The 27,959-nt window shown below is 59.3% G+C and overlaps 2 protein-coding genes across 2 annotated transcripts; one reads left to right on the plus strand and one right to left on the minus strand.

Moving 5' to 3' along the window:
- The first annotated feature begins 2,748 nt into the window (after nucleotides 1-2,748).
- On the plus strand, nucleotides 2,749-6,162 carry C1QTNF8 (C1q and TNF related 8). The gene is made up of 3 exons (XM_019756189.2): nucleotides 2,749-2,833; nucleotides 4,426-4,642; nucleotides 5,377-6,162. Exons 1-3 carry the CDS (start codon nucleotides 2,831-2,833, stop codon nucleotides 5,925-5,927), a joined length of 771 nt encoding a protein of 256 aa, XP_019611748.2. The 5' UTR covers nucleotides 2,749-2,830; the 3' UTR covers nucleotides 5,928-6,162.
- Nucleotides 6,163-12,027: 5,865 nt separating this feature from the next.
- Nucleotides 12,028-19,930, minus strand: SSTR5 (somatostatin receptor 5). Its single transcript, XM_074322857.1, has 2 exons — nucleotides 19,872-19,930; nucleotides 12,028-14,619 (listed from the first exon to the last, which is right to left on the minus strand). Exon 2 carries the CDS (start codon nucleotides 14,587-14,589, stop codon nucleotides 13,492-13,494), a length of 1,098 nt encoding a protein of 365 aa, XP_074178958.1. The 5' UTR covers nucleotides 14,590-14,619; nucleotides 19,872-19,930; the 3' UTR covers nucleotides 12,028-13,491.
- Between the last annotated feature and the right edge of the window lie 8,029 nt (nucleotides 19,931-27,959).

Raw genomic sequence — 27,959 nt, forward strand, 5'->3', positions numbered from 1 at the left:
CCCCCCCAGGGAAACCCGTGGGACCTCTCCCTGCCACCGCCACTTGGCACGAGATGGGCACCTGGGGGGCAGACCCTGAACTGGGGAGTGAGGAGTCTAGGTTAGGAGTGGGAGCTCCACTCCCAAACACCTTGGTCTCCTTCAGGGGGCCAGTCTCTGTGTCTAGCCCCCTCCTTAGCCAGGGAGAGTCAGGCATGGAGGTGGGTGGAGCCCCTGCCGCTCACCTGACTGCACACCGCCCTGTACCCTGTGTTCACCTCGTGAATAGACATGCAGTCCCCAGAGAGGGCCAAGCACATCTGTGGAGGGGCAGGTGGTGGTGAGGCCCCTGTCGCTCGGCCCCCACACCCCCCCCCACAGATGAGCTTCTGGCTGCTGTCCCTTCCCCAGCAGCAGCTCATTGACAGGACTCTCAGGGTGAGTGAGCACTCTTGCCACGCAGACCCCCATTACTGCCCCACAGCCGAGGCCGTGACCCATCGCGCTGAGGTTCTCCTGTCCAGGCCCCCCAGAGAGTAGCAGCTGATGAGAGCTAATTGAGGGGGGCTGTGTGAAGCTCTTTGTCTCTAAAGCTTGGTGGCAGTACCAGGCAGGGAAGGCAGCGGGCGTAGTCCCAGGGGGCCATGTGGCTGGACCTCAATGTCTGTAGTTCTCTGATGGCCATCTGTGAGGCCGGAAATTTAGTCACACTGTAGAGACCAATGACCAGGCCCTGGAGCTGAGCAGTGGCTCCAGGCCACATGTCAAATTTCCCAAGGCTCGAAGGAGAAGTAGGCTGTCTGGCAGGCTTGGGGTGGGGACAGACCGCTGTGTCCACCCCAGGCTGACTGCCGTCAGCAGGGATTCAGCCCCTACAGACACTCTGTGGGTGGCTGACCCTATGGGGCCATGAGGCTCGGCCATGTTCCCGTTGTCACGGAGATGCCAGGCGGCATGTCCGAGCGATGGCTATTTCCATCCGGGAGCCTCGTTCTGCCACCTGCTGAGTCACCCCTGGCGTTCACTGACCACCTCCGCTAAGAGCCTTGCCTTCCCACCCACTCCAGCAAATGCACCCCAGCCTGGGTCCCAGAGGCGTGGGCTTAGCTCTGGCTTACCCCCAACATGCAGGGCATATTTAACTCACTGTCCCCTCCCCCAAGGGGACTCACAGTGAGTGCCCATCTCTTTTAGGGGGCTGCTCTGCCTACTGGCATCAGGGAACCGGCCGCAGGAGGTGCAGGGAGGGCTCCATCAGCTTTACAGCACGGCGAAGCCTGTGGCATCCCCCACTGGCTGGGCTTCACCCGGGTCCTTCGAGACAGGGGACACTCCCACCACGTCTGAGCCCGTTGGTGCCCATTTACAGGTGGGAAGCTAAGGCTCAGAGGCAGGGAGCAGCAGAGCTCGGGCATCTGCCTTCCTTTGGGAGCCCCAGAGGCAATAATGGGGGGCGGGCAGAGAGGAGCCCCCAGTCTGTTCTGGGCCCAATGGCTCCTCAGGGACACGGTGATAGAGGCAGGAGCCTGGGCTGCTCAGAACCAAACCACGAGGCATGAGAGACAACGGGCTGCAGGGAGGTGAGACAGGGTTTAGGGCCTCGGGTCTTCACACCTCCTCCATTTGTGCCACCTGCCACCGAGGGGTGAAGACAACTGTCCCCAAAGAGGGCTGCCGGGCCTGCTGGAGGGTGAGCTGTCATCTCTGGGGGTGGGGCCAGTCTAGGAACTGGCTCTAGCTGGCATAACCCCTGCCCACCATCCTCACCTGGCCCACTCCCCTTCAGACTGGCACAAGAAGCCCCCCACATGTGGGGGGGGCTTCCCCCTTCTCCCATCCTTGCCCCTCTGTGGTTATCAGTGAGGAGGGTTGAGGTGGGGAAGCTGGGGAGAGAACCAGATCCCTGGATGGGCCTGGCCTGTTCCCCAGGCTATACCTGGTCAGCTGGTGCTGCTCCCACAGGTGACCTGGCTTGGTGTGTGTGGGGGGGTGGAAGCATCCCAGGAATTGCATGTCCCCATGTCCAGAGGCCAAGGCGCAGCATTCTGACCCTGGACCGACTGTCCAGCTGTCCAGACCCAGACCAGGGACAAGGCCAGATCCTGGTGTGGGCTCAGCTTCAGGCTCACAGTGGGCACAGCCCCTGCCTGCCACTGTCTGGGGGGCCCTGTGAGTCATTCCCACCAGCGGGCATAACAGGAACACAACTCTTACCTGCTGAAAGGCTGGACTGATGCTGAAGGCCCCCCAACAGGGTGTTACAGCTTCTTGCTCTGCTGGGCACAGGGGAGGCAAAAGCAGACACCCCGGGTCTGGCCAGGTGTTGGGTTTCATCCACCAGCCCCAGCCCTCACCTCCCAGCCAGAGACAGGAGGGTGTCACTGTCACCGGGTGGGCTCGACACAGGCCCGGTGGCCCTGGTCTGCCTCCCCCCAACTGTGGCCTCCAGTCCCCTGATGAGTCTCCTCCCAGCTTCCCCAACTCCCCCCTGAGTCACTGTACCCCAAATGGAGGAGGTGGCCAGCCCATGGCACCGTCCCCCAATCCACCAGTCCCCGACGCCCCAGGCCCCATAGCCATGCCATGGCACAGGGCTGGCAGAAGGACCCTGGAGCCCCTGTGGCAAGGATATGCAGACCTTTTGGCAGGTGGAGGGTGGAGGGCAGGATGGCGGGCAGCAGGGCCCTGGGAGCCTCCCACCGGGAGCGCTGAAGCCGGCCCCAGCCCTGTTGGTTTTGGATGGCCCAGGGGAAGCCGTGGGCGCCTGGGCCGGGCATGAAAGGGCCCTTTCACGGGCTGCTGGGGCAGTGACGGTGGAGCGGCCAGACCAGCAGCAGCACCCGACTGTGAAATGGTAACGGAGTGAGGGGGTAGGTGGGGGTCTTCACAGCCACCCTGGGCAGGCTGGGCTTGCAAGGGCTCTGTGCTCTCCCCGACTCCAGCAGGAGGCTCCAGCCCAGAGTGTCTGCTGGGTAGGCCAGCGGGCCAGGATGCCCAGGACACCATACCTCCAGGGGGAGGAGATGGGGGCTTGAGCGGCACAGGCCTGCATATGGGGCAGGATCCCCTGGAAACACCCACTCTTGTCAGATCCTCCCATTGGAGGAATCCAGGAGGGTCTTGCAGGGTCCGGTGATGCTGGGAGGACTGGTCAGGGTCTGCTGGATTCCGGGGATTAGGGTGAAGAAAAGGGGTCCCATCTGCCAGGGAAGCTCAGCCTGGGAGTGGGTCTCAGACCCACCATGCAAGAGGAAGGATCTAGCCCTGTGCTGCAGTCACAGAGGGCTCCCTGGAGGAGGGGGCCTGGGTCTTTGCTCAGCAGGGCTGGACTACAGGGAAGACTGAGGATGCTGACCTCACATGCCCACCCTTGCAGAACACCAGCCCTGGCTGAGACTCTCGGATGCAGCCCTGGGGAGACCAGGACAGGCAGGGCCCACTTGCCAGGGGAAACTGATGCCCAGGTGCATGCAGGGCTCACCCAGGGGGTCTCAGCAGCTGCCGATTGGGGCAGGAAGTGGTGCCCCCACCTTGTATGGATGGTCCAGGTGTCCTGGTGGGGAGGGCTTGAAGGCAGGAGGCCCAGGATTGTTGGGTGTTGAAAACCATCTTCTCCACTTCAGGGCAGGGGGCCACATGGGGTAGCCTCCTAAGTTGCCTTCCCTCCTTCTGGGAGCTCAGGATTCGGGTGTTGCCCTCTGCCCAGCTAGGCAGCAGGCAGAAACTGCCTCACGTCAGCCCCACCCAACCTGGGACCCAGGCCCAGCCTCAGGGGGTAGGGCAGTGCCCTTCCTTGAAGCTGCCCCTCCCCGAGGGCTCTGCCCGGCCACAGGAGGGTGGGGTTTTGGAGGGCTGATTCAAAGCCCCCCTTGTCCATGGTAGTTATCCCTGCATCTGCCAGGTGTGGGGTCCCCAGCATGGGAGCTTTGGGGACCAGACCGCAGGCAGTTAGGGTGCCTGCTATAGGCCAGAGCTAAGGCCCTGGGAGGGGGAGGAACCTGCAGATGGAGCAGCCCCTAAGAAGGAGCCTGGAAACGCCAGCTCGGATGGGTGGGGCTGCCTGGGCCATGCTTGCTGGGGGCTCTGGAAGGTGTGAGTTGTCCCCTGTATGGGCCCCTCAGATTGGTGGTAGCCCCAGTAGTGCTGTGTTGAGCATTCTGAGGCCACATTCAGGTTCAGGTGAGAGAATGTGGGGGTCCATTTGTGATGTCTGTCAGGGGTGGGGGCTGAGCATCAGAGAGAATTATGCCAGGTGCTCTATCTGGTGCACGATGAGGCTGTGGCCCTGCCCACTGTGGCACCTTGAGGTTTCCTGACTGTGTACCCCACACAGGCCCCATACGCCATCTCCTCAGACAAGGGGGCACAGCTGGCTGCCGTGGGGCCTGGGGACTCAGTGGGGCATCTTCTTCTCAAATGCCCTCTCCTCTACTCCCTGTCTTGTAGGCTCTGGCACAGAGAGCAGCTCCTGCCCTCCTGCTTTTCTTGGCACTGCCTGCGGAGGCCTGGCCCAGCCTGGGGCTGCCCCGGCGGCCGTGTGTGCACTGCTGCCGCCCGGCCTGGCCCCCGGCTGCCCCTGGCACGTATGCCACTGAGAGTGATGGGGTGGAGTGGACGCAGCTGCCCCACATTCGGCCCACCATCGATATCTCAATCCTCAAAGGTGAGTGTCACGGAGAGGTGGCCCCACCCTGTCCCCTGTCCCCACAGGGACACCCACCCACACTGAGCAGAACAGGGAAGAGGGGATAGGAGAGCAGGCCAAAACCCCGAGGCCCTGATTTAGGCAGAGCCACTCTGGGAAGACACCTGGGGCCCCAGTGGGACACACCGAGTGGTGGTTCCTTGCTTCCGACACCCTTGTAAAGGCCATCAGCCTTCCAGCTACCCTCTCAATCAGGAAGCAAGGTGGCCTGGAGACTGCCTCTCTCCTGAGCAATCTTACTATCACCTGCCCTTCTCTGCCCCTGCCAGGCCCAGCCCACACAGGAAGTGGGGGAGGGAGGGCCAGGTACCGCTTGGGAGAAGGTGCGAGAGGCTAAGTTCATGAGGGCCTCATCCTAGGGACTGGACAGCAGGCCACATGAAGGTTGGACTTGAGCACCAACTTCCCAGCCCTCTCGTCCTTTAAAGCCCAGTTTAGACACTTCTTTTGATAGCTGCCTGGATCCCCGTCATTCCCACTGTCCCACTGTCCCTACATGAGAATCAGCACGAGCCCCAGAACAGCCACAACTTTGGGGTGTGGCTTCTTATTGCCCTGTGTGAGGGGTGGGTTAGCACCCATCTTACAGACGAACAGACTGAGACTTGGGGAGGGGAGGTTACTCGCAAGGCCACATGGCCAGCAAGCGGATCCCAAGCCTTGACCAGTGGCTTCTGCTTGCTCCCCTGCAGGTGAGAAGGGCGAGGCAGGGGTCAGAGGTCGTTCCGGTAGGAGCGGGGAGCAGGGCCCACCGGGTTCCCGGGGCCTCCGGGGCCGCAAGGGTCAGAAGGGAGAGGTGGGGCCGCCAGGCGCCCCTTGCCAGCGTGCCTATGCGGGATTCTCCGTGGGCCGGCGCGAGGGGCTGCACAGCACCAATGCCTTCCAGGCCGTGCCCTTTGACACGGAGCTGGTGAACCTGGATGACGCCTTCGACCTGGCCTCTGGCCGCTTCCTCTGTGCTGTGCCCGGCGTGTACTTCCTGAGCCTCACCGTGCACACCTGGAATTACAAGGAGACCTACCTGCACATCATGTGCAATAGGCAGGCCACAGCTGTGCTGTACGCACAGCCCAGCGAGCGCAGCGTCATGCAGACCCAGAGCCTGTTGCTGCCGCTGGCCGCTGGTGACACTGTCTGGGTGCGCATGTTCCAGCGTGACCGTGACAACGCCATTTACGGTGAGGGCGGGGATCTCTACATCACCTTCAGTGGCCACCTGGTCAAGCCAGCAACCGAGCTCTAGCTGCCACGGAGAAGCCCCCACACGATGGCCAGCCCGTGATAGCACTCACTCCCCAGACACCTCCAGCCCGATCTCGCCCTGACGCCTGGTACCAGCTGGGTCTGAGCACTGACTGGTGTGCGCCGACGCAGAGCTGTGGCCAGGGATGTGGCAGGAGCGAGACAGACGCAGGGGGCCTGCCCTGGTGGGGACTGGCACAGACCAAGTGTTCACACCAAGAAAGTCAGGATGGAGACGGTGGGCATGGGCATGGGGCAGGGTGGGTGGGGCACCTCTACACTTGATGGCGTTTGCCTCCTGGCTGAGCGAGTATTCTGTTTATAAAGGGCTGTGCCAGCACCACTGCCTCTGAGACATTCATAAAACACCTACTGGGTGCCGGGCTGGACACTGGGGAGGCCAAGAGTCAAATGCCGAGCCTGACCCTCTCAGAGCTGATTCTAGCAGGCAACATGCTAATTTCCAGGGGTGACAGAGATCGGCAAATGGGGTGGGGACAAGGGTCATGTCCTCGAGTAAACACGCAGTCCAGCTCTGGTGGGCTGATGTTCCGGGGCTCCTGGTGTCCTTTCATCTGTCTGGAATGGGCTGGATGGTGAAGGAAGACCATATCTCGACGTGCACCAGGGCCTGGGGGAACCCTACACCCCCTGGTGTCACCTCACACTTAGATGTGGCTGAAATCAGGGCCTGGCAGTGATGGAGCAGTCAGTAGGTTGCACCCCAATCCCTGGAGGCAAGGGCGTAGGTGGAGGTTGGCCACTCACTCCACAGGAGGCTTCCATACACACCACGGGTTGGAGCCACCAGGCTGCCCCACCCTGACGTCCACTCTGTGTCTGTTCCTTTCTGCCATGTGTCCCTGAGCCACTCCGGAAGCTTCTGCTCAACCCTTCTGTCTCCATCACTGCTGCATCCTCCCTGGGGCTTCCCCTAGCATCTCCTCAGTGGCTGCTCTCTCCTGAGCAAAGATGATGGGGCAATGGGGCTGCCAGGGCCCTGGCAGCAGTGTCTGGAAATACCGGAGTCTGGCGAGCTGGCCGAGGTTCCCGGCCATGTGGAGGTGGCTGGAGCTGCAGCCGGCCAGCTGAGCAGGAGATGGACCCTCGTAGAAGGAAGGTCTATAGGCCACCAGCTAGGGTGCAGGAGGTGTTAGGAGGTGGCTGCTGGCAGCCCCATGCCCCTCTCTCCGGAGGATGCACGAGGCGCCGTCTGCCCACCAGGTGGGCTGGGGCCACATGGGTGCTGGTTAGGCACAGGCCTCCCTCGGTCCTTGTGTACCTTTGGGGCCCATGGCCCACAGAACGCCCGGCCCGGCTGGTACTCTTTTCCCTCTCCCTCACAAGGACCCCAGCCCCTAATGAGATGAACCCCACATCCACCTGGCCCCAGGGCTGGGGAGCCTTCTCCAGTCAATGGTCAGCCGATGAGGGGAGGCAGGCAGGGGTGGGGACGCGCTCATCCATTTCACAAACAGGCCCCTCCTCACCTCTGCACTGGGGGTGGGGATGAATCGAGACCACAGCGGCCCTCCCACCACCATGCGGCTCAGTTATCCCACAGGAGCATCAACCCAGAGCTGGGGTTGACCCCGTAGCCTCCCCACCCACTCTCGGGGGGGGCCAGGGGAAGGAATATAGGCACAAAGGCCTGGACAGGTGGAGAAACTGAGGCCGGCAGGGGTCTGCAGAGCGCCCAAGTATGTGTGGTGCTGAGAGCTGGCACCCCCATAGGCTGGACTGTCCCCCCTAAGTGTGGCCTGGACAGAAGAGGAGTGGGAAGAGGGGGCCTGTCTGCAGGGGCAGGGGCTCTGCCAGCCACCCACCCCGAGGCCCGGGCCTGCAGCCTCTTGCGCAGTGGACACATCTCAGGGGCGCACCATAAATCCTGCCCCACGTGTGTCCACCCTTGGCTGCCCACCCACAGCCTGCCCACGAGGGCTGTGAGGGTCCCTCACACCTTCGGGGCGGCCATCTCCGGCCAGCACTGAGCAAGAAGGGCAGGGGCTCCTGGGATCGGAGGTATGAGCCCCTCGTGCCCCACATGCAGTCTCTGCAGCTCCATGAAGAAGCTGAGACCCAGGGACCATGAGTCCCTGTGCTGGGGCCCTGACTTCAAACCCCCAGCGGCAGCCCTGGCCCCCCATGCTGGTTCCGGGTTTCAGACAAAACAGGACCCTGCCCTGAAAAAGACACAGACAAGGAGATCCGGACAGGCAGGGGGTCTGTGCCCCGAGACCCAGTTCTTCAGGGGTCTCAAAGGGGACCCCTGCCCCCCAGGAACCTGAAGGCCAGACCAGGCCCCACCGTGGTACATGGCAGGTGGCAGCAGGACTCTGGGGGCTCATTATGGCCAAGGACTTGGGGTGGGGCATCCTGAACTGGTGAAGCCATGGCCCCCAGAGATAGGAGGGGGCTGGGAGAGGGCCCTGGGATGCTGAGTTGGGCGGAGCCTCAGGCGGCTGCACTTTGGCCCTTCGGCCTGTGTCCTTTTATGGCTGGAATAGCCAGACACACCCAGGGTGCTTGGCAACCTGTAGGTGCATTAGGAGCAAGTGCTAATGGGTACCCCCCAGGTCGTAGAGAGAGTTCCGCTGTAGAGACCAAGGTACCGAAATAGGAATGGGGTCTGCAGGGCGATTGGAAGGACCCTGGCCTCCCTCCATCCTCCCAGGTCCTGGACTCCCCTCCTACCCTGACCAGAACCCCCAAACCCCTGTGTGCTTGGGGCCAGCCTGGCCAGGAGGGGCCAGGAGGGAACCCCTTGTCTGCCAGCTCCAAACAAAGCTTGTGTTCGTTCCAGCCTGCCGTGTGCTGACGGCCTCTGTCTGGACCTGCAGAGCAGCAGTGGTGGAGCCTAGAGTCCAGGGCTAGGAGCCGCAGTTGCCCCTGGCAGAGGAAGTCTGCAACCTGGCAGCCACTCCACCTCCTTTTAACCTCACGGCATGAATCCAGCCATCCACGCAGCCCAGACAGGGTGGTACTGGGGCAGCAGGGCCAAACCTCAAGGGACAGGCCCTGCTCCCAGCTGCTGACCCAGAAGAGCAGCGGAGGTCAGGCCAAGAAAGGCATCTGACAATCTCCAAGTGCCAAGGCCACCACACCCGCAGAGAATCAGAGGCTGGTGGGGGCATGCCCTGAGCATGACTGAGACCCCCATGGAGAGCCTCAGTGCACCCTGGGGGATGTCCCAGCAGACACTGTCGCTGGATCCAGGACAGAAGGCATTCCCCTACACCCTCCAGGTTTATTTATTTAAAAAAATAATGCACAACTGAGAACTGGGGTAGGGGTGGGACGAGATGAGGCAAAGTCACCATCTGGAGACACAAAAATCAATGAGGTCCATGCTGCCCTGACCACTTAGAAGATAAGAGGGGAATTGACCTCAATCAGAATAGCAAGTGGAAACTCCCGCTGTGTGGGAGGGGTTGTAATCAGGAATGAACACCCATGGGCCATGAGAAGAAAACAGGGAAAACACCTGAATACAGGGACGGCCCTGCAACCTTCTCCTGAGAGATGGGATCTCATCTGGGAGCCAATTTACCCACATTAGTTGATCCATCTAGTGGAATTCCAATTAAACGTCTGTTTTTAAAATTTAGGTGAAATTCATAGAGCATAAAATTTACCATCTTAAAGTGAACAATCCAGCAGCATTTAGCATTTTCACAATGTCGTGCAACCACCACTTCTATATATTTCCAGAACATTCTCATCATCCCCAAAGAACCCTGACCCTGTTGGTAGTCACTCCATAACCCCTCCCCCAGACCAAGCCTGTGTGTCCAAAGGTGAGGGAAGAAATGGGGTGGCCGGGGGATGGAGGTTTGCTCAGGTGGATTACCTGTCCCCTCACCAACATTGGGACCCACTCAGGCAGCCAGATAATGCCCCCGGATCCCCATCAGCACAAATCTAGTAGATGCATAGCTGCCACCCCACCTCCAGATACACAGCCTGAAGGAGGAGGAAGAAGGTGGGCCCGACACAGGTAGGAGCAAGAGGCCTGGAAGGGGGGTGTGAGCCCCAGGACAAGGGAGGGCAGGGAGTAGGACACCTCGCCCCCCCCCAGGCACCTGGGCAGTCACAGGACTTTCAAGGTAAGGCCCCCACCTGGGCAGAACCTCCCATTGCTCAATGTCACTTAGTTATTCTTCCAACAAATGCCCTTCAGGGCTACGATAGCAGGACCAGCCCTCAGGAGCCAGGATGGCCTCTGCCCGTCTATACAGGACAGGACAGTGCCCTTGACTTCAATGGAGGGGAGGCAACAGAGATGGGCTTGGGGACCCCCCACCAGCCAGAGTGGAAGAGGAATCATGAACCTAGCTGTCTCTCCAGGTCCTCATCGCCAACAGCCCTGAGGTCCAGGGTTCTGCAGGGGCCCTGATAAATGACCAGTGAAGACCCTATTCTCAGTGTCTCCCCGATGCCCCCAAAGGACATCACAGATCTCTGTGGTCTCAGATTCCTGTGGGAAGTTGTTCCTGGTGGTTACCCATCGTCCACCCATCCCCCTGTTCCAGGACACCCGAGGGGGGTGGACTTTCCTGACTCTTCTTCAGAACCCCACCCAGGGCACCCCAACATAGCTCCTGCTGATGGGGGTTGGGCTGGGAGCACAACCTTGCACAGCTCCAGGGCAGGCCGGCCTCAGTTTCCCTCCTTGTGGGGGTACAGCGTTGGCTCTGCCTGTGGGGGCTGCTCTGCCATCACACTGCATTCCTACCCCACGCCCTGCCCTGCCAGGCAAACAGCCACTCCTGCCTCTGTCCCATCCCAGCGGCAGCCTCTTCCTGCCCCCGGGGGCCGGATTTCCTGAGCAAGGTCACTGTGAAAGCCATTGGAGCCCAGCGGCCAATAAAACCCATTGATGCGGAGAGAGAGCCCATAAAACAGGTCACCCCCCCCAGAGGGTGCGGGTTCTGTGCCACCCCCATCCCACTCAGGGCTGGGACCAGGACCTGCAAGCAGTGTGGTGGCTGTGTGGCCCCCACAGCTGTCCCCAGCATGTGCTGGGTGCGGAAGGGCAACAGCCACACTGGCCTGTGTCCCCTGGTGTACAAGGGCCAGGTCCACTGGCTCCCAGGACTCGTGCTCCTCCTGGGACACTCCCGCTCCACCCCTGACAGACCCTATGGGTGGGTACTTCTCCCCTCCTACTTGGTGGACCACCCTCGTCTGAGACATCGGGGATTGTCCAAGTCTCTTCCCAGCTCCCACCCAGACCCAGGATCCATGGGCTGCCCAGAATCCCCGGAACATTCTACAGGCTCCTCCACCCACTGGGTCCATTAGGACCCTGGCCCACACACACACACACACACACACACACACACACACAGAGGCACACACTCACACCTCTCTCGGGCAGGAATGGATCAGGGCGCTGCTGGCACCTGTCCTCCCCACACAGGTACTCTCGGCTGGCACCACCCTGGGGAGGGAGCTCGTGCTGTGAAATCAATTGGGAGAAATTGATCCAGGAAGAGATTTCCGAGCCATCTGCTTGACCCCAAAGTCATTTTGAGGGGGTGCACCTCACATTCAGATCCAGGGGAGTCCTGACCATGGGGTGGAGACAGCAGGTTAGATGGGCCTCAGTTTTTCCTGGGGTACCCGCCCCTCCCCGGGACCCCTAAGGGAGTGTGGGGTGGCTTTGGCCACCAGCTCCCAGCGACTCCAATGCCAGGCCCTGTGGGCCCCGCATGGAAGAGCCACCCCTCGTCCCTGGAATTGAGCGCAAGAGTGGCAGAGACTCAGCTTGGGGCCCTGGAGGCGGCCGAGCCCCCACCTGAGCCTCCCACGCCCTGCACCCACCAGCCACAAAAGGAGCTGAGCCCTCCCTATACTTAAGGCCAAATCCTGATCCCATCCCTCCAAGGAAGTGAGAGGGGCCGCACCCACCCAGCCCCAAGGCAAACGCCCATCAATTCTTTTAACCCCAATTGTTTACACCTTCCACTGAGTTACCACCTAAGTGCCCGCTGACCACTTCCCGCAGGGTGTTTGCCCACCCCCATCCCGCCTCTTCCCATCCACGCGCTCTGATTTGCGCTGGCTTCCATCGGCTGCAGGGACAATATTTGCTTTGGGAAAGAGTCAAACATTTATTCTCTAATTTATTCAGGAGACACTAGCGCCCTCCTTACGCCATTGTGTTCCCAGGGCTTAGCCTCTGTCCAGGGTTGGTGCCAAGCCCCAGGTAGCACTGACCGGCCTTTCTCCTGCCCAGCATGGCTCGCCCTGCTCCCTGTGCCCTCCTGAGGGATGGGGTCCTGTTCTGGGCTGACAGAGGAAGCTCCAATGAGGTGGCACTGGTCAGCGCCGTCCAAGATGGGGACCCCCACACCCTGGTCCTTTTCCTGTCAGCCTCTGACAGAGGCTCACGGTACCCAGGATCCCAGCAAGGCTCGGGTAGGCATTTTCTCTGGGACCCAGTGGTGGGCCTCAGGCTGCAGAAGGTGCCAGCATTTCTAGGGGGTAGATGGGACCACTCTAGTCTAGGGGATGCAGAATTCCTCAGGGGCCTGGCATTTGCTGGCATTTGCATCCACCCACACAGCCTTTCCAAGCTGCTGCTATTTGTACTGAGAAGCTGTTTCTCCCACTGCTGTCTGGATAGATCTCCTCTTCTGTTACCGTTCTCCCTCCCTCTCCAGCCCAGAGCCCCGCCAAAAGCAGAAGAGATGGCTGTAGGTTCTCCTATCCTCACCTGCCACCTCCCCAGGACAGCCTCTCCCGGTGCCCCAGGCCCCCTGCACGGGGCCCCTCTGGACACCTGTGCTCCACCCACCCACCCAGAAGCCTGGGGGCCGACTCTCCACCTCTAACCTCAGCCCCTCACTCTCCCTCTGTGCTTGTTGCCTTCTTCCCCACACACTCCCACAGTGGAACAAATGGCCCCTGTCCCTTGCTTCCCCACCCGGAGCCAGGGGCCAGCAGGAAGGGAGATGCAGCAGCAGGGTTGGGCTGGCAGGCCAGGAATCTGCTCTGGCATCCATCACCTAGCTGCCCTGGGGGTGTTTGCAGCTTCATCCCACACACCTGCCAACTCCAGGTCCTAGAAGGCAGAGGTGGAGGGGGTGGGGCATAGGCCAGAGCCCAGCATAGTCACCGTCTTTAATTTCACAGAGTGGCACTTGATGCTGGCCAGGTGAAGCAGGGCTGACCTGAGGAAGGGCACATGTGATGAGAAGGTAGAGGCTGGGTGGGCGGTCACCCAGTTCACGCTAACGGCCATTCCCCTGGCCTGGGAGGCTGGGACAGGCTGGGGGCAGGTCAAGATGTCCTGACCATTGCCTGGGACCCCTGGGCCTCTCCCGTCCGCCCCCTAAGACCCCAGAACCCTGGCCTGCATGAGAACAGGCAACCTGTCACTGCAGGATTACCCACAGCCTCGCCCCAGACAGTTGCCCTCACACCATGGAGAGCATCCAGGCCGCTGGGGGGCACCTCAGCAGGACCCCGCATCTCAGGGGAGGGCTTGGCCCTAGGGCTCTGCCCAGCAGGAAATCCAGACCAGGCAGGGGCCTCCAGGGGCCGTCTACTCGCGGCCTTCACAACCTGCTGGTTTGCATGAGCCCGTTGGCCTCAGAGCTGCGTGCGGCCAGCGTGGCCTCCTGTAGCCGGCTGCTCTTGTTGGCCCGTGGCTCCGTGGCATCCACATCCTCGGTGCCATAGCCCTTGCGGAAGCACAGAACCTTCCGGAAGCTCTGGCGGAAGTTGTCAGAGAGGAAGCCGTAGAGCACAGGGTTGGCGCAGCTGTTGGCGTAGGACAAAATGACCACGAAAAAGTAGGTGCCCGCGGCGGCGGGCTCCTCAGGCAGGACGACGGCCAGGTTGACGATGTTGATGATAAAGAAGGGCAGCCAGCAGCCCACGAACACCAGCACCACCACCACCACCATGCGTGTCACCTTGCGCTCTGAGCGCCGCCGTGTGGAGCCCACGCGCACACCCGATGCCTTCACCTTCACCACAATGAGCAGGTAGCACAGGCAGATGACGAGCAGTGGCCCAAAGAAGCCCAGCACGGACGTGTAGATGATGAAGATGGCGCCCCATAAGCCCACGGGCTCCGGCCAGCTGAGGTTGCAGGTGTCCCAGCCCTCCTGGATGTCAGCGAAAACCACCAGTGGCAGAGACATGAGCAGCGAGAAGGCCCAGACCGCAGCGCTGGCCAGCTTGGCCACCCGTGGGCGACGCCACCGTGTGGAGCGGATGGGGTGGACAACGGCCAAGTAGCGGTCCACACTCATGACGGTCAGGCAGAAGATGCTGGTGAACTGGTTGATGCCATCCAGTGTCATAACCAGGCGGCAAAGCACGGGGCCAAAGGGCCAGTAGGAGACGGCATTCTGCGTGGCCAGGAAGGGCAGACCCAGCATGAGGAGTACGTCGGCCACCGCCAGGTTGAGGATGTAGATATTGGTCACCGTTTTCATCTTGGCGTGGCGCAGCACCACGTAGATGACCAGCGTATTGCCGCCCAGCCCCACCGTGCACACCAGCAGGTACAGCACAGGCACCACCACCGCTCGGGCCCCCGGTGAGGGCGCCGACCCCGCCATCGTCCCATTCTCACCACCTCCACTGCTGGCCGCGGAGGAGGTGTTCCAGCCCGCTGGTGTGGAGGTGGGGAACAGAGGCTCCATCTCAGCCACAGAGGCCAGGGGCCGTCCTCTCTGCAAGAGAAGAAGGGAGGATACGTGCGATTAATCGGATGGCCAGGCACTTCCTCCCCCTGAGCCCCGCCTGCCCCAGGAGGTGCAGGATTACCCCACATTGTAGGGTAAACACGATTACTCATGTTCAACTCGGCTGGGAATCACATTAAACAAATTGTTTGGAAAACAAGCCCAGAGAGGAAGGAGCAGGGGGACAGCTGCTGTGAGTCGAGACATCAAGACGTCGTCTGTTGATAGTGCGATGGCTTCCAGGGACCTGCCCATCCCTGCCCCCCTCACGTGCCCCAGGAAGGTCCCTCGATCAGCCATAACCATCCTTGAGTCTGAGGCCAACACCGTCTCACTGGGGCATCACTACCCCCACTTTGAAAGTAAGGGACTGAGGATGGTGGGAGTCACCTCCCCAGAGACCCTCAGAACAGGTGGAGAGGGATGGGGCTTGGTGGAGTGATTAGGAGGCTGGGACATGGGCCAGGCACGGGAGGCCCCTCACACCCAACTGATGCCAGCTACAAGTACAGCAGTGGCCACTGAGCCTTTCTCTCCTGGGTGACCCCAAGGCCGGATTCCAGCTGACGTCCTAGAGCCATTAGAAGGGTGCCAGGCCTTCCATGTGGCCAAGGAGCCAGACCTGAGGCTACAGAGGCTTTGCCAGTGTCCACCTGGCTCCCAGGAACACTGTCCCCTGGTGAGTGGCTTCCACGTCACCCCAGCAGAGCCCCAGCCATGAGGAGTTGGCTTCCCTGCCCCTCTCCCCACAGCTACCGGCCAGCCCACTTGCTGTGCATGGATGTTGCTGGGCCAAGGAAATGACCTGGGAAACAGGTGCACAAGGTGCTGTCATTGCAGCTGCAAGGGACAGACTGCGGCCATGCACTCTGGGGCAGGGTCCATCACCTCCACAGCAATGACAGTATTTCTTAAGCCCCAGGCAGAGGGCACAGTGTGGGAACAAGCAGAGAGGACCTCCACACACATCATAAATGAGGGAACACAAAATGGACAGAATAATTAGAGCTAATTATAGCCTGTGCCACAAGCCAGGAGGAAATGCGTGCTTGCACGTGTGCACGTGCGTGGGTTGAGGGGGGAAAGAGAGAGAGCCGGACATTGGGAGAGGGAGTGTGAAAGGGGACGATTTGGGGAGAGTGGGTGGAAGGAACGACTTCAGCGCTGTGCGTGGGGTTTTGTAGAGAAAGAGTTGGACAAAGATGGGAAAACATTAATATCTGCAGTTCAAGGTGATGGGCACGTGTGTATTTGTTATCGAGTTTTTGTACTTTTTGGTATGTTTGAAATAGTTCATAAAAATGGTGATGCTCAAGAGAAAAGAAACGCCTCCACTGACGAGAAGAGGAGAAAGGGGATGCAGGTGGGGCTGACACCTCGCGTCCTGCTACACAGGGGATGGGGGTTTAGCAGGGAGCCTAAGTGCCCCTGGGAGACCCGGACAAGGGCCTGAGAGGTGCTGGAAAGGGCCATGATGAGCCAGTTAGGGTCACTCAGGCCCAGCGGCCCCCCAGAGTCCTGCTCAGCTGACCCATAGTGCCCCCAAGTTATCTCAGAGCAGACAACGTGCCCAGTGGCTGTCAGTCTTGGGTTGGCAGTTGAAATCTGGTGGTGGTGGTAGTGTTGGGTGCCTATGATAAACAACATTGACAATGACAGAAAGAAACCCTCTGCTCCTGTTGGATGGACACACCGGCATTTCCAAGTTCACTCAGCGAACCCACGCTAGCAAACATGGCCTAGAAAATCCACAGGGGGAAGGTCATTCAGCAGATTCATTTCAGGTGAAATAAAAATATTGTGACTTAATAAGCATGCCCAAGATATGTTCAATATGTTTCAGATCCTCAACACGGCATGGATAAAAATATTATGAAGTAAATTTTGCTTCTGTTTAAGAAGTAAATGAACAAGTGTCTATTTTTGAAAACTACAACTCTGGGGTGTGGGAAAAAAATCATCATTTGGAAAAAAAAAACACGCACAAAAGTTCAGGATCAACTCCAGTCTGGATACAGTTGAAGAGAGAATTGACAAATCGGAAGAGGGGCAGAGGGAGTCCCTCAGAGTGTGGTGCAGAGAGGACGAAGTTGCAGAAAGCTCTGAGCTCTGGGAGGAGGGCACAGACCCATTATTCAGAGAGGACGGCTGGGCACCTGCAGAACTGATGAAAAACGAGAGTCCTATACAAGTCTGTCCTAAGCAGAATAAAATAACAGGACAAACATGAAATAGCATCAGAGTTGATCTACAGAGCATCGAGGGTACGGAGAAAATCCTAAAGAACGCCAGTAGGGAGACAAAAGCAAACCCATGAGGAGTGAGGACCAGGACAGACAGTCTTCATCAGCTACAGGGACCACAGGAGCCGGCGGGAGAAACTCTGTCACCTGGATTCCTCACCCGGAGGGGAAAGAGACGTTTCCTGTGTTTTCCTGGGTTTACTACTCCTGGTACTGAGCACGCCTCACTGTCTGTTGTGACCTGGTGTGAGGCATGTGACAAACACTTTATTTGAAAAAGGCCAAAGTACAATGATTGGGGACAACTGCATTTCAAGACAAAGCTGGGGTCCCTTGGGCAGCACTCAGAGTCCCTGGTCAGAAGGTGGTTCCCGGGTTGGGGGAGCCCACACTTCCCAGGCATTATACCTATCTGGGAGAAGTAGCTCCTCGACTGTCAAAAAAGGGCCACCTGTAGGCTCACTCCTGTAAGAGGGGAGCCCACCTTCTGATCTCTGCTCCCCATGCCTGGCGCAGAGAGGCCCCTCCTCACATTTCTTCACCCGAGAAAGTGTTCTGTTCACCCATGGTGGGAGAGGGGCTCAGATGTAGCCAGGGCCTGGGTTTCCAGGTAGGCTGTGGCTGAACGCACATTTGATTCTAAATCAGACACACGCCTTGTCTTCATAAGCTCTCAGTTGCTCAGGGCTCCTGAGCAACTGGAATGCAGCCCGGAACGCAGAGCAGGCAGAACAAACTGTCAGGACCCCCTTGACCTCCCACCCCCCAAACACCCCACCTCCTGCGTTAGACTTCAGAGCAGTGCAGAACAAATTGAGGCCACTATGACTGTGCCTGCCTCTTGGAACATAATTCCGTAAGAGCCATTATTCAGAAGCAGCAATCTTCTTAGTCACAGAAATTACACTCTCATAGGAAAATTGTCCCAGAGGCCCTTTGCTCCGTGGGTGAAAGATTCATTAGGGAGGGGGCTGTGGAACCAACCATGCGCTGATGCAAGAGCTTGCTGACTCAGAGCCCCCATCAAGAAGGGTCTGCCGACCCACTGATGCTGCTCAGGGAACAGACCCCAGCCTCTCACCCCCTGTCCCAGCCCAGCCCCACACACCGGCTGAGTGGTCTTGGGTAAGTCACGCCATTTCTCTGAGCCCTGACTTCCTATAATAGGCGACTCCTACAAAATGCAATCTCGCTGAACAAATGCAATACGCTCGGGTGTAAAAGACGCTGCGTGCAGTGCTTGGCACACAGTGGGTGCTCAATGATGGCTGCCACACGCCTGCCCCAAATGGCCCAGAATCTCCTTCCCAACTTCAGGGAAAGTGCCTGCCCAGGGCTCCTCAGAGAAGGGGACAGAGCCTTCCCAGGGGCCTGAGGACAGACACGGGTCTCAGTGCCAAGTGCTCCACGCCCCAGTGCAGTCCAGCCTGCATCTCTCCAACTCCTTTCAGGCTAGCGTGTCACGCAGTCAGTGGGAGAGAGTTGCATCCTCCATGGGGACAGCTGCAGTGTGGAGAGACTGTGGAAACCACCAGGCTTCATCTCAGAGCCTCACCTTACCTGGGAGGCAGCAGAACCAAAGGTGTTTCCCCCACCTGTGTGGGGCAGGGCATATGTGGGGACATATTGGCACCATGCAAGGCCCCCCATCCACCACCAGGCCTGCCTCTCCCAGGTGGCAGTCTGCCTCCCCGCTAGGAGGACAACCAGTGGCAACCCACTCCCGCCCTTCCCCAAACACACTCCATCTGTCCTAAGGCAGCCTGTGGTCAGGGCTGGAATCCCTTCCCTGTGGGAGGGACACAGGTGGGAGTGGGCAAGCACGGGAGCCCCTCCCTGGGGTCTGCACACTCAGCAGGATGTTTCCAGGACCACATTCCATCCCCAGCACACTTGATTATTTTACCTGGTCATTATTTTACCAGGAACCAGTGGCGGGTCATTGTCACTGTTGCTATCTACCACCTTCTGCCCCAAAGGCCCCCCCCTTTCTCCCCTCCCCCCACAAGTGGCTGACTGTCCCCAGGAAACTGTTCTCTTCAGAAGAGGCTGAGCTGCAGCGGGAACTGGCTCATACTTAGGGCAGCACGCGCTTCTGGCTCGCTCCCTCCCTGAGCACCTCAGGCCAGCTGGCAGGCCAGGGACAGTGGGCCAGGCAGGTGGGCAGGTAAGGGCCCACATGGTCCCTGGGTGGGGACACCGCACACACATGAACTTCCAGGGCACGTGCTCCCTTCTGGGGCGGAGGCAGGAGTGCCAAGCGGCGGAGAGTGGGGTCTCCGTTTCCAGCCGGCAGGGGCGGCACCCCCTCTCCTTCCCAGTCCTGGGTGAAGCAACAGCTCTTCCTGCAATCTTCGCATCACCGGCAGCTTCCCCTCGGGCCAAATGGCAGCCCCCCACCGCGACACCCAGTGCCCTCGCGTAGCCGCGGTTCCTACTCCCTGGGCCTTCAGATCTCCGCACCCACCCCCCAGCCACAGCCTCCAGCGAACCCTCCCGACCCGCGCCGCCCATCCTAGGCCAGCGCCAGGGCGAGCCCCACTGGGGCGCCCACAACGGATAGGTCGGGCAGGGCAGGGCAGGGCAGGGAGAGGCGCGGTGTGCAGTCTCCCTGGAGCCCTGCGCCCTGACCCTGACACACCGCGTCCAAAGCCAGCGGTTGATGAGGGTGGGGGGAGCGAGGGGTTGGTGGGGATGGAGTGTCCGAGACTGGGGAGCGGACGGAAGGGGCGGGGAGGACCCAGGGCAGTGATAAGTAAACCCCGGGGGTGCACAGGGGGCGCGTGGGGGACAGGACGCGCCACCGGCGGCGTGGGGGGAGTGTGATCGGACCGCAGGCGCGGTGGGATCCCGGGCGCAGGGCGCTGAGAATCCCGGAGAGAAAAACGGGGGTCTGTGGGAGACCCCAGTGAGAGTGGAGCGCAGGGTCTCCTGTGAGGATACGGAGCCGAGGCGGAAGGAGGAAGGGCAGGCAGGGAGCAGGGGCGCAGCACTCACCCAGCGGCGGCGACCTCTGGCCCACGGGGAGCCGAATGCCTCCCGCGACGCTCGCTGCAGCTCCGGGCTCGGGGCGCCGGCTGGGAGGCGGGGCCGGGCGGGGCGAGCGCGCTGGGAGGTGGGGCAGGGGGCGCGGGGTTGGGTGCTGGGCGGCACGGGCGGCGGGCACTGGCTTCTTGCAGCCCCAAGCCCAGTCCGTCTGTCGTCCATCTGTCCATAGTCCTTCCCCCGCCCAAGACTTCGCCTGTTCGCCTACTGTCCCTGTCTCTTTAGCGGCAACTAAGAGGACAGGGCGCTCCCACCTCATTCTCTTCACTCAGTTCTGGCTCAGACCAGAGCTGGGGGGCCGACGTCCTGCCCGCAGCAGGGGCTGGAGGGCGTCCCGGTGCCCTTCTGAAGGTCTGAAGAGGGTTGGGGAAGGGTCCTCCCCAGGGAGAAGCGCTCTGAGGGAGGGGCTGTGCCAGAGTGGGGGTCAGGGCCACAGCAGAGGGGTAGTAGGTGGCCCAGCTGGCTAGTGGTTTGGGGACTCCCAGGATGCTCTGTGGGCCCTTAGCAGGTACCAGAGTCATAGGTGCATCAAAACAGATGCTGGGTCTCTTGCCCAGGGGCACAAGCCTGAGAATCTGCGTCTCTGACAAGTGCCAGGTAATGCCTGCGCTGCCGGCGGGGTCTCCACGGTGAGAGCCATGGATTTTATCCTGATTATTGAGCACCTGTGCCACGCGCTGGGCAGACAGCTGGGTGGTGGGCATCAGGACAGCCTCACACCTGGTGCGGCCCCCAGATCACGGAGCCCAGCCACTGGCTGCATGAAACAAGGCACCCCCAGGACCCCCTCAGCATGAGGACCCTCACGTGTGATGGGAGACAGCCCGGTGCTGTGTGTTGATAGGCAGTCGCTGCCTATATATGAAGTACTGACCGGTCTCTCAGAGGGGCAGGGTACCCGGACTGCCTTCCTTCATGCTCTTCTGAGGTATGACATTTTATACAAAGTGCATGAATTATGTTTTTCAGTCAGGAATAAGAGAACCCAGGAGGCCAACCTGGAGGTGAGTGCTTATTTTCATGGCGGCTTCACTTGGAGAGGCTGGGCTGCTCCCTGGAGCATACAGGAAATCCTCCCCAGCCATACTAGGACCCCCGTGCCCAGGAAGTTGCCAAGCCTCCTCCCAGTCCCAATCCAGGCCATCTCCTTGGGGTCCCCCAGCTCCCCATGGGATCCCACTCCTGAGGACCTGTGGCCAGAGTGCAGCTTAAAGAGAACGTAGAGAGTGGAATACAGCCCCCTTGGGCTACAGCCCTTCCCTATGGCCCCTGCCAGCCCCTCAGCAGGCGAGGAGTCCCGCTGGCCTTCAGAAGGGCAGCTGCCTGCTTGGCCACCACAAGGAAACTGATATCTTTCCTGACATCCTGCAGGGAACAGCGGCCACCGCAGTCTGAGCTGTCCTGGCCATCCAGGACCTGAGCAATGACAGTGCTGAGGGCCAGATGTCCCTGTGGGTTGGTGCAGGAGACCTGTTGGGCCCTGTGGGATGGGGTGGCAAGACAGGGTTGCACTGCATGTCCTGTGTTGCTTGCCTGCTGGGAAGGCAGTCTGCATGCACACACATGTGGCCTGTCACACACCCAGCAGATGCACACAAACCTCTGGATGCCTTTAGGTGGGAGACACACAGTTCCCCGCCTGCCCTGGATGATGCAGACACCACTGTGGGCAAAAGAGACAAGGCCTATTCCAGGAGCTCCGAGAATGGCAGAGACGTGATAAACCAAAAAGAATTTTTAATGGCCGTCCTTTCAGATGGTCATACATGCTGTGTGAAGAGAAGGGTGATGACAAAAAGAGGCATGGAGACAGCAACACCAGGGACAGCTTCTTAAGGAGGCACTGAGTGTAGGCAGGGTGGCAGGGTAAGGCAAACTCAACAGAAGAAACAGCAGGTGGGCAGTGGGGTGGGCAGCAAAATGAGAGGGCCAGGCCAAGCAAGGGGTAGGACCTGACCTGGAAAGCGAACAAAGGGAGGGCCTGGGGGATCTGAGCACAGTGGCCCAGATCCACCGAGCACCACACTGGTGTCCTGAGTGGTGCTCTCTGTCCTCCAAATGCGCCAAGCTCAGGGTGTCTCCAGAACAGACGTGGTGAGCCCGCGGAGGCCATCACGTCCACTTGGTCTCTTCCCTGTGGGCAGTCCTGTGAGCTCTGGCTCCTCAGCTTCATGTCATCGGGTGCCATGCAGGGTCTGCTCCCTGCATGTTTTCCCAAGGTTCACACAACAAGCCCACTGGGAAGTGTAGGAGGTCTATCCTTCTGCGGCACCCCCAACCAGTGGGGGACAGGAGCCAGTATAAATGGCCCAGCCCCGTCTTTCTGGGGCCAATCCTTGGAGGAAGCGTGTCCTGGTGGATTGAGCTGTGCAATTCCATACTCTATCCTGTCTCACACTCCCCACTCTTCTCTCTTGCTTCCTAGGGTTACCTCCCGAAATGAATCCCCAGACGCAGGCTCTGCTTCTGGGACTGCCACTGAGGCAGGCAGGTGAGCTGGCCACATGGCTGCCCGGGCAGGGGGCAAGGTGGGGAAACCTGGTATGTACACCTGAGCTGAGGGTGGGCTGGCCCAGCTCCTGCCTACTGAATCCAGAGGCCCCCATCAAATTCTGAGGCTCCCTGAGCAGCCTCTGAGATCCCACTGTCCTGGGAGTGCAGGGTTCCGTGTGGGAGTCAGGGCCTGGTGTACAGCAGGGACACAGCCCTGTGAGTGGGTGGGTGCTTGGTTATAACCCAGCATCGAGCTGGGTTGCCCTAATATCCTAATACCTGGGTGGTCTCACCTAGGCCCTCCTTAGGAAAGGAGAGAAGGTACCCAGAGAGGTGGCCTGTCTACCCCGAGACCGCCTTCCCCTGTTGCCCCATGCTCCTGGCAGGAGCCCCCTCACCTCTCAGCCCCAGGTCTGAGCCCCAGGAGGATCAAGGGAGGTGAAACCTGGGGACACACTGCAGAGGTCACACCAGCACTGGCGGGGAGGAGGGCAAGGATTAGTGGCAGCCGGTAGCCATGGCAACGGGACAGTGGCCCCATGGACTCCTCAGAGATGATCCCTGGACCCTCCACCTGGACACCCCCATCCTTGCTGTGAGCTCTGCCGTGGACTGTGGTCCCCTTTTCCCAGAGGCTGAGGCCAGTGGCTGCTGGGCACACAGTCTTTTCTCCCCACACCAGCCACTCTGGCTCCCGCCCACGTCAGGCTTAGCCACTGGTGCTGAGCCTCCGTGATTATTCAAAAGCAACGGTTGCTGACTCCAGTTCACCTGGAAACACCCAGAGGCCCCTTGTCTGTGTCCCCAGGAAGGTCCCCAGGCTGGGGCAGGCCTTGGAGGCTGTGAGGCATTCACTGTCCTTTGGCCAAGCTGGCCCTCCGTCCACTCCCCACATGGGCCACGTTGCCTCTCACCAGGGTGCCTGGTGCACCCTGCCTCCCTTTCCCCAGTTCATTCATCTGTCAACTTGCATGTCCCTTCCTCTAGGAAGCTCCCCTGGCTGCCCCTCAAAGGTTGTTTGTCCTTCTGCCACCCTCTGCTCCCAGACCACATCCCTTTGGTGATGTCTGTCCTGGTTGCAGAAGGTGTGAATGTTGGTGAGTAGCGTCTGCCATCCACCACCCTGCAGAAGCCACTGTGAACGCACAGGAGGCATGGGGCCTTCTGCAGAGGCCTGGGGGGGACTGGGACAGCCCTCCTGGCTGTGGTCTCGGGCTTCAGCAGGCACCTCCTTAAAATGGAGGCACATTAAAATGCAGCGTCCCAGGCTATCCAGCCTTCAGAATGGGAAGTGAGGTGCTGTAAGGCTTCACCCCACAGGGGGTTGCTGGGTGTCACGCTGTGCTGGGCACCGTCCAGGCGCCAGGATGGAGTGGGGACGAGAGACCCAGCCCCTGGGAAAGGGGCTGAAAGCCTGGCTCAGCTCAGGGGAAGGGGAGAAGGTGGAATTTGGGTGGACTGCACCCCAGGTGTCTAGGCATCCTGCACCCCCAGTGCATCACTGGTACCCCCACCCGGTCCCACCCCCTCCAAAAGGGACCTTCCCTCACCTGCCTGTCATACCATGGAAGCGAGGCCTCAGATCCTTACCCAGAACTCTGATTGGAGGGGGCGGAGCCTGTATCCACTGGGGAACTCTGATTGGCTCAGTTGGGGGCGGAGCCTATGCCAGCTTAGCCCCACCCCCTGGTCTAGAGAAGGAGGTGGAGCCTGTCAGGCCAGGGCCTCTCAGGGGTGCACTTCCTGGTGAGCCTCTCCTGGGCCCTCCAGAAGGTAAAGACGGCCAGAGCCCAGGTGGAGGGCATGTGTCATCAGACATGGGGCGTGAGAAGACAGAGAGGCCAGACAACAGGTAGGACTGCACCTGCACAGGTATGGCCCAACTGCCCTGCACACGACTCCTCCCTGCCCTGAAGGTCCTAGATCTTCATTTGAAAATGAGCAAAGTGAAGCTCAGAGAGGGCAAGGGGCTCGGCTGGATGCAGAGCAAAGGTGGGCCGGATTCAGGTCTCTGCTCAGGACATCCTACTGTCCCTCCAATGGAAGGGCCCTACAGAGATGAGGTGGGACAGGCATAGGCTGTCCTCTCTTGGGTGGGCAGGGCCCTTCCTCCAGGAGCCTGGGGGTGGCCTGTTGGGGGTAAGAGACTGAATATACAGACAGTGGCCAGCCACACACGACAAGGGCACTCTGACCCACAATGTGCAGCAGTCAGCCCAGGAAGCCTGACCACGGCCTCTGCCCAGACGGTCAGGGCTTGGTCAGTGACAGCAGCTACCCTATGTTGCCCCCATTTCCAACCCAGGACCAGTCAGAGAAAGCCTAACGTGCCTCCCAAACACATCACACAGGGTCCAGCTTCATGAGAACACTTGCAGCTGGCCCTTATTCCACCCCAAAGCTGCCCCCTCCCCACCCTGCCTTCAAGGCTCAATCAAATGCTGACTCCTGACTACAGCAAGCTCTGAATAAACACCCTCTCTGTTGTCGACTGGGGCTGTGGCTGGTCGGTCAGAAGCACAGGGAACCACCTGGACTGGCCATTGGCATCTGAGGTTGCTTCCCATATGAACAGTCTTTGGGGGCTGAGCCATTACCCTGTGGGATCCAATGCTATCTCCAGGGAGATAGTGTCAGAATTAAGTTGTAGGACTCCCAGCTGGTGCCTGAGAATCGCTTGATGTGTAGCTACCTCTGGTGTGAGAAGTGAAGCACGGAGAATATCCTGAGAGTAGAGCGTTGTACTAGAGAAGTAGAGTTTTCATACATAGCACGCAACCCGTGTAATCTGCCATGGGCTGTGGCCATCTTGATATTCTTAATAATTTGACCTTTGGACCAGTGTTTTGTAAGTGACTTCTGATAGCACAGTGGTGCAATATGTGTGTCCACCACACCCCATGAGCTTGTAGCATCCGTGAGCACACAATTCTGGTGGACCCACCATGCACAGAGTTCACCAAGACCACTATAAGGTCTAAGGCATCCTGGGGCGGCCATAACAAAGGACCACAAACTGGGGGCTTCACCCAGCAGAGATGTAGTCTCTTGAAATCTGGAGGCCAGAAGTCTGAAATCAAGGCGTCAGCAGGACCTCGCTCCCTCCCAAGGCCCTAAGGATGACTCTGTTCCTTGCCTCTTGCAGCTTCTGGTCTTGGAGCAATCCTGTGGCCACATCAGTTCAACCTCTGCCTCCATCTTCATACAGCCATCTCCTCTGTGTGTCTCTGTGTCAGGCAGGGTCTCAGCTCCCGCTCCCTGTACAAAAATGCAGGATATGGTGAGGCCAAACAGGAACACCCACGGAGCCATCCATAGGGGAGTCATACCACTGTAGTCTCGCTGGTGGCTGGGTTGGAGACACAGGAAGCAGGAGCCACGTGATCTGCAATCCGCTATCCACTTCTCTGCCAACCAACAAACCAACTAACCAACCAACCCCCTTGCCAGCGTAGCCATGGCAGTTATATTAGTGGCTAATGGCTAACTGGTAACAACTAATGGCCACCCAGCCACAGCTGACGGCCATCTACTACCCGAGCCAGCACCTTTCCACGTGAGGCTGAGAGCCTGGAAACTGCTCTCTGGGACTCTGCCCCCACACTGTTTCCTCTGTGTGTCTGTGTGTCTCTCTCCATCCTCTCCTCTTCTTATAAGGACACCAGTCATTGGATGTAGGCCCCTCCCAAAACCCATTTTATCTTGAGATCCTTAACTACATCAGCAAAGACCCTATTTCCAAATAAGGTCATATTCTGAGGCTCCAAGCAGACATGAATTTTGGGGGGACACGTTTCAACCTGGTACACAGGTGAGAGTGTCATGTCTATGATTGAATAAGAGGGTGGGAGGGAGGGCAGTTAACAGCGAAGGGCCATGCTCTCCGTTGGAACCAAAATGTGCAGGAAGAAGACAGTGGTGTTTCAAGAAGCACACGTGGCCAGGGGCCCTGTCACATCCTTTCTTACCTGTGTTACTTCCTGTAGGAGCCAGGAAGTAACTTCTGACACCAGAGGTAGTGACACACATCAAGCGATTCTCAGGCACCAGCTGGGAGTCCTACAACTTAACTGAAATGATGACACAGCACAGTGATCCATCCCCCACCCCCACCCCCATGGAGGCCAAGAGCTGTAGGATGTGGGAACCAACGAGTGAAACTAGAACATGCACGTGAGATTTGTGCCATGTTTCTGCTAATCCGGTAACAACAGAACACACGTGTATCCACTACCCGTGAAATACAAATTGGGCAATGTGGGTGACTTCACTGATGAGTGAAATGCGTTTATCGTTGCATTTACAGGGGATGTCACACAATATACAGATGAATGATAAAATTCATGCTAATACTTGAAATCTTTAATTTTTCTTTACTTCAAACATTAAATAACCAAATGAAAATACTGCCTGGTGGGGACAGAGCCAGGAGTGCAGTTTCCAGGCTCTCGGCCTCACGTGGAAAGGTGCTGGCTCAGGTAGTAAATGGCCATCACTGATTGGATGGCCATCAACTGTGGCTAGTTGGCCGTCAGCTGTAACCTGTGAGCCATTGGCCACTAATGTAACTGCCGTGGCTACACTAGCAGCGGATGGTGGCTGAGCTAGCAAGCGCAGATTGCAGTTAGCAAGTGAGGTTGGTTGGCAGAGAAGTGGACGGTGGGTTGCGGATCGTGTGGCTCCTGCTTCCTGTGTCTCCAACCCAGCTGCCAGTGAGAATATAGTGGTCTGACTCCCCTATCTATGGCTCCGTGGGTGTTCCTTGTTGGCCTCACCATATCCTGCGTTCTTATTCAGGGAGCAGGACCAGAGACCCCGCATGACACATGGCGCAGTGAGCAGGGTATGGTGCAGGCCAAAGCTTTCCGCAGGGTGGTGGAACAGTTTGTGTATATGAACACTCAGTCTCAGGAAGACCAGAAGGAGCTGCTGCCGGAGAGCTGGACCTCCGTGGAGGGGTGGGAAGACATGGACGGTTCCCCAACCAGCATAGGCCGGGGAAAGCAAAGGTCATTGCGGCCCTGTAAGCTGGGAAGTGCTTGCTGAGGCAGCCCGGATGCGGGACTTGTAGTCCCAGGAGGAAACACTTGCTGAGTCCTCGGTGGGAGATGCCAGTGAGGTCAAAGTCGTCCCTCACCCCCAGGTTGGGGAGGACTTGGAGCCCTTGCCCTGCAGAGAGGGCACACGTTGTGGGGCCGGTGCACAGCCCTGGCAAATGACTGTGGACTATGGGGAATTGCCTTCCATCCCTGATTTGATGGACTGCTTGACTGTTTGCTTGGGAATGTACCACCATGCAGTGGAACCGGTAGATGTTTGCTTTTGTGTCTCGACTGGCCACTGTCGAGAATATGTAAGCACCTTGACTGTGAGCCACTGTTGTTCCAGCATGGTGCCCTGAGAACCCTGGCTGTGCCAAGAGAGAGTGGCAGTGCCCTGAGAGGCTCTGACTGTGCCAGGGGAGACTGGTGGTACCCTATGAAGCCCAGGAAGTTTGGCTGTTGCCCAGAAAGACTGGCTTTTCCCAGAAAGACTGGCGGTGCCCTG

Source organism: Rhinolophus sinicus, linkage group LG18 (assembly GCF_036562045.2).
Source record: "Rhinolophus sinicus isolate RSC01 linkage group LG18, ASM3656204v1, whole genome shotgun sequence".
Lineage (NCBI taxonomy): Eukaryota > Metazoa > Chordata > Mammalia > Chiroptera > Rhinolophidae > Rhinolophus > Rhinolophus sinicus.

Bases quoted from the DNA above. Each gene is read 5' to 3' on its own strand.
- C1QTNF8 (XM_019756189.2), top strand. The intron at 4,643-5,376 runs GTGAGTGTCACG...GCTCCCCTGCAG, and splicing joins CGATATCTCAATCCTCAAAG to GTGAGAAGGGCGAGGCAGGG.
- SSTR5 (XM_074322857.1), bottom strand. From the start codon at position 14,589: ATGGAGCCTCTGTTCCCCACCTCCACACCAGCGGGCTGGAACACCTCC.